The 5,072-nt window shown below is 48.7% G+C and overlaps 1 protein-coding gene across 1 annotated transcript; it reads right to left on the bottom strand.

The window, feature by feature from the left end:
- Positions 1 to 665: 665 nt before the first annotated feature.
- Positions 666 to 4,284, bottom strand: LOC100834371 (mechanosensitive ion channel protein 10). Its single transcript, XM_003560905.4, has 5 exons — positions 2,595 to 4,284; positions 2,389 to 2,512; positions 1,682 to 1,975; positions 1,387 to 1,589; positions 666 to 1,209 (listed from the first exon to the last, which is right to left on the bottom strand). The coding sequence occupies exons 1-5, from the start codon at positions 3,953 to 3,955 to the stop codon at positions 936 to 938; spliced, it is 2,256 nt and encodes a 751-aa protein (XP_003560953.1). The 5' UTR covers positions 3,956 to 4,284; the 3' UTR covers positions 666 to 935.
- Between the last annotated feature and the right edge of the window lie 788 nt (positions 4,285 to 5,072).

Genomic DNA, 5,072 nt, shown 5'->3' with positions numbered 1-5,072 from the left:
AGGTGGTGGGCATCCCGGCGACGCCGGCGGTGATGAAGATCAACCACGACAGGCCGGACGTCGCGATCGAGGTGCTCCCCGACGGCGTCAAGGTGTCCAAGGGCTTCAACCCCAAGCGCGTCCGCGTCTTCTTCGACGCCAAGGAGTCCCAGGGCCTCGTCGTCAGGACCCCCGTCGTCGGCTAACCGGTCCGGCGCTGGCGCGCGGCTGCTTTGCCCTGTCAGGCTGAATAATGCCAGCACGCATATATGGATAGCGCAGCAATATCTTGCGCGCGCTTGCGCTTTTTGTGTACTCGATCGAATTAAGTTCTACGCTGTTGTGTTTTAGGAGCCTATTTCTGGGATCCATATAAATTTGTGATGCGTGCTTACTTGGAAGTGCAAATTTAGGCACGTATCGCTTTGCTACACCGTGCACATACCATTCGAAATCATATGCTTTAATAGCTCATCAAATTGTGCCGTACAAAGCGTTTATGCGTCGTCAGTGGATTGGTGGAGTGTTCTCTGAACCGGAACCCAGGAAAACAAAAAGATCCCGCCAGCTTCAGCTAACTCTTTTTCTAGGTTCTCCTACTACAGTCTCACAGCCTTGGGAGCAATATGAATCTTCTTTTTTTTGGGATAGGAACATTATGATTGATCAGTCTTTCAAGTCAGGTATGGGATAAACAGGCAAATGATATAAAATGCTATAACAAGTAACTAGTAGTCTGTAACATAAGAGGAACAAAACCATCACTGGCTAAGTTCCCATTTGAATTCATACGCTGCTGATGCTGAGACGTTCATTATCCAGCATAAATTAAACAGCAAGACGGTCAGCATGTACAGAGATGAAAAAAAGCTCTAGTACAGACTAAACTAACCATCAGTTGTCAAACTCTGGGCCACCAAGGTAGGATCATCAGTCGTTAATTTCACCCCGTTCTATCAGCGATGGGAAACAGGCATGGGCAATGGGTTTGCACCGACGTAGCTAAGCTCAACCTTTTGAGGCAGAAGGTGGTAGCTAATGGACATTTCCTCGAATATTTTCTTTAGCTCCATGACGAGCTCAGATCTCCGGATGCTCTTCTCCCGGATGTTCTGGAAGTTCATGGTGTGCTGGGCAGACAGGGACATGTTGATCTTGTTCACGTCTAAGATATCCTTTAAGTTCACTGTGTGGATAGGGTGCCAGTGTGTTGGTTTGCTCTCCAAGTACCTGAAAACCCAAAGAACCAGTAACAATTGATAACATGGATGAAATAAGTCAATTTCAGATGTGTACTCATATTAGAACGAGTTTGGAATCTACATGGTATTAGCAGTAGATTTGCTTAAGAACAAAGTTTAGAATAGCACAAAGTACATTAAAAATGGACAAAGCTTAAGAACTTACGCTTTAATTCTGGATTTCAAAGCTCCAATGCTCTCAATTGAAGTGGAAACATCAATAGCAAAGTCGATGGTATCATACATGTTAGGGCTTCGGTAGAAGTTGCTGATTGGCTTTGTCGACAACACAGAATTTGGATAATATACCTTCTCATTGTCATTTTTCAAGAGAACAGTGGTCAATATATTCATTTCTTCGACAACCATCTATCATCATTATAAGTACATGTCAGCATCAAAGTTTAACATCAGAAGATCGGTGAAAAAAGGAACTAGCAACTGGGTAGTCAAGACGTGACCTGAATTCCATCAATGACACAGCGGTCCCCAACATCAAACGGATGCATGATGAATACAAATATAAGGGCCTCAAATACAGTCTTGCAGGCATTTCCAAATATGAATACCACAACCAGAAGCTGGGATGAAATGACAACGAGGATCTTGGTTGTGGCGATGCCCATCAATAACAAAGTGATAATGATGATTATAATAATGACAAGAACTCTCATGAGGTTGTGAAGTTGGATAACTGCAGTTTTTGTGTCATTGAGAGAATGCGCTAGTGATTTGCGGTCGAGATATGCCTTTACCTGCAGAAATAACAGTCAAGCAAGGAAACAGAAAACATCCAATATATAAAACTTATCCATTTAGGGGCATCAAAATATATCAGACATGTCAGCTTTTCCTATTTAGCAGTACCATGTAATTATTTCCTTCCTCAATAAGTTATGATTTACCAGGGGAAAAACATGACCTGGTCACTTGTTAGATGCTAAAGAACACACAGTTATGACTGTTCAAAATTAAACTAAAATGCAAGACACCAGATATCTGATCTAATCTATATACTAGTAAAATGCACCACACAACTTACTCCATTCCAAAATATAAGTCAAACTTTTCAAAGTTGACCAAGCATATATGCCTCACATTTTTTGAATGAAGGGAGTAATATTTTAAAAAAAATGAGAAGTGTGATTTTGTTTGAGATTTCCATTACCACCCAATTTTTCAGAGCAGACTTTTTTATCTTCCCCGTCTCTGATGCCCCTTCAAACATCGGAAGCACCAGAGCTGCCTCCTCCTTGCTGAAAAATCTCAGTAAATCGAGCTCCTCGATGTGCCTGCACCAATGAACAATGACACAAACTGAAATATTTGAAATATGTCTTAAGGGAAACAAAGGACAATCATAATCATCCTCACCTGTAACCAGACCTGGCAACATTCTTAAAAATGGCATTTGCTGCTGCCTTTGCCTCCCACTCACTATTTATCTCCTTATCTTTCTGTTCAGTGTCATCAACCTCCTCATCAAAGCTCTCAATACTTTGAGATATTGTTGAAAGCCTTGAGCCTCGGATTGCCGTGATCAGCCCTTTCATCGTCCAAGCTGAGACCTTTTCCTGGCTCATCCTCCTCAGTTTCGCAACATCAATCTCTTTCGGCGTTCCTTTCTCCTCCTTCGCCCTGCTTAAGCTCACTCGCCCACTTGGCTCCCGCCCAACATTCTCCGCCATCTCCATCAATGGCGGACCCGATAGTGTCTGCAGCACGTACTGGTGGAACAGGCTCTCCTGGATCCGATCAAAGAATGCTTTCCGGTGGAACGTTGATGCAATTGCCTTCATGATAAATGTCTTGATTACCCAAATGACAGAGGCAATAAGTACGGAGGCGAGGAACCTGGAGACATAGTTCAGGATCATGGCTGTTTTGGGCGGGCGTCCGTGCTCGCGGTCGATGAGCTGTGACCAAGCGATGAGCACGAGTGCAACCCAGATACAGACCTGGACGCTCTTTTTGAGCCCGAAGACGAAGTACAGCACCTTGTTGCGGAGCAGGAAGTTGCGCTCGATTAGGAAGACAAGGAACGTGATGAACCAACGGCTGACGAGATGGCCGGAGAAGACGGTGATGACCATGACGCACCACTTCCAGATCTCCAGCCCCCAGACGGAGCGACCCTTGACCGGCCGCATCACGAGGCTGACCACGAGCAGCGCGAGGAACAGGACGAGCACGACGAGCTCGAGCGAGAGGCAGACCCTGCGGCGGCATCGGGCCGCGGACGCTGCGGTCGGGGCGCCCTCCTTGCGGAAGATGTCGTCGTCTTCCTCGGCGTCGGCGGGGGTGTGAGGGGTGGAGCCGGGGCGAGGGGTCTGGGTGGCGGCGGGGTGGACCGGGGACGGGTGAGTGGAGGAGGGCCTGGAGGGGGCAGGAGGGGTAGGCGGCTCCACGAAGCGCGACTTGGGCTTGGCGAGCGAGGACCGGCGGCGGAGGAGCGCGGCCGAGGCGGGCGGGAGAGGCGGGCGCGAGGGGCTCGAGTTCGGCGTCGGCTTCTCGGGGTGCGGGAGAGGCGGGCGCGTCGAGGGGTTCGAGGCCGGCGGCGGCTTCTCGGGGTTTTGGGAGGTTTTGGGCGCCTCCGGCGTGGTGTTCGGCTGCTGCTCCTGCGGCGGCGGCTGCTGAGGTTGGGGTTGGGGTTGAGGTTGCTCGGGCGGCATGAGGAGCACGACGTCGCCATTGGGGAGCGCGGGGAGCTTCGCGTTGGCGGCCGACGGATCCATGGCCACCGCCGCCGCCGGTGGCGTGGACGGCGGTGGACGCAGCGGCTGGCTGATGAACTAGGGCTTGGCCAGGCCGCCTGGGCTGCTGGCACAGAAGAAGTTGCGGCGGCGGCGGCGGCGGCGGGAGGGGGAGAGAGTGGCACAGCAGTAGCACTACTGACGATGGGGGCGTGACGCCGTGGCGAAGCGTGGGAACGGGGGAGGCAGACGGGCGGTGGCAGTTTTCGAAACGCGGCTTAAAGAAAAGAAAAAGGCTAGCTGGTGCGCACTTGCCGTTTAGCCCGCTGCCCGTTGGGCGCTGGCACATTTGACCTGTGCCTCACGTTTCCTTTCCTCCCCTCAAACAAAAAAGAAAGCGTCATGGACTGAACCCCAGTGTCTCGGAGCGCATGAGTTTTTGTTTTTGAACAGACGAACGCAGGGAGTTGTTTTTAGGCCTCGAAATAAACAAACCAAGTTACGAAAGCTCAGCGCTGCTTTGAATAATAATCTTGGACACGGATGATGTATATACACGTCTCTTTCCAAGGTAGTTTTCTCCTTTCTTTGCGGGGATACAAGGTTGCACTCTGGAGTAGGTTGGCCAATCTTTCTGTCCGATGACCAAAGGACCAATGAATATGGGTGCCCAATGAGCTTGAAATCCATGCTACGTCCCTGTCTTCATTTTTTTTAGAGAAATCTTTTGCAGCACTGCTCTATAGAAAGCAGAAGACATTTCTGAGTGTTGTGGACACCAGCTTTTAGGCCTTGTGTTGTTCTACTGTTTTTTTAGTGTTTTTCAAGATATTATCCACTCTAAATTTGAAAAACGCTATAGATTCTAAATGGTTGTTTCGAAGGGAGTGATTAGAAAAGATTATCCCTAGTCTTTTGGGATAGAGAGAGTTTTTAAGAGTTTTGGGTTTTAGACATGCAAGCTCAAGGGAAAAAAAACATCATGGCCACCGAGCCTATTAGGCTAAGCCCGGAGGAAGAGCAAGATGGGTTTAACGAAAGCATGGACTTCTTTGTATTTTATCGTGCTAATTATTAAGGATGTGTTTCACATTGCAGTGGATTTCTAGGACGTGCGCAATGGCTTGGTGTCAACCTTATAGGATAATTGGTGATACGA

The sequence above is a fragment of the Brachypodium distachyon genome, chromosome 1 (genome assembly GCF_000005505.3).
Source record: "Brachypodium distachyon strain Bd21 chromosome 1, Brachypodium_distachyon_v3.0, whole genome shotgun sequence".
Lineage (NCBI taxonomy): Eukaryota > Viridiplantae > Streptophyta > Magnoliopsida > Poales > Poaceae > Brachypodium > Brachypodium distachyon.
This window is presented reverse-complemented; position numbering and strand designations above follow the sequence as displayed.

What these genes read in the sequence shown, in the direction of transcription:
- LOC100834371 (XM_003560905.4), bottom strand. Translation starts at nt 3,955, where the DNA reads ATGGATCCGTCGGCCGCCAACGCGAAGCTCCCCGCGCTCCCCAATGGC. An exon ending in GTGTCATTGATGGAATTCAG is followed by an intron (nt 1,590 to 1,681) that starts GTCACGTCTTGA and finishes TAATGATGATAG; the next exon opens with ATGGTTGTCGAAGAAATGAA. An exon ending in TTGAAATCCAGAATTAAAGC is followed by an intron (nt 1,210 to 1,386) that starts GTAAGTTCTTAA and finishes TTGGGTTTTCAG; the next exon opens with GTACTTGGAGAGCAAACCAA.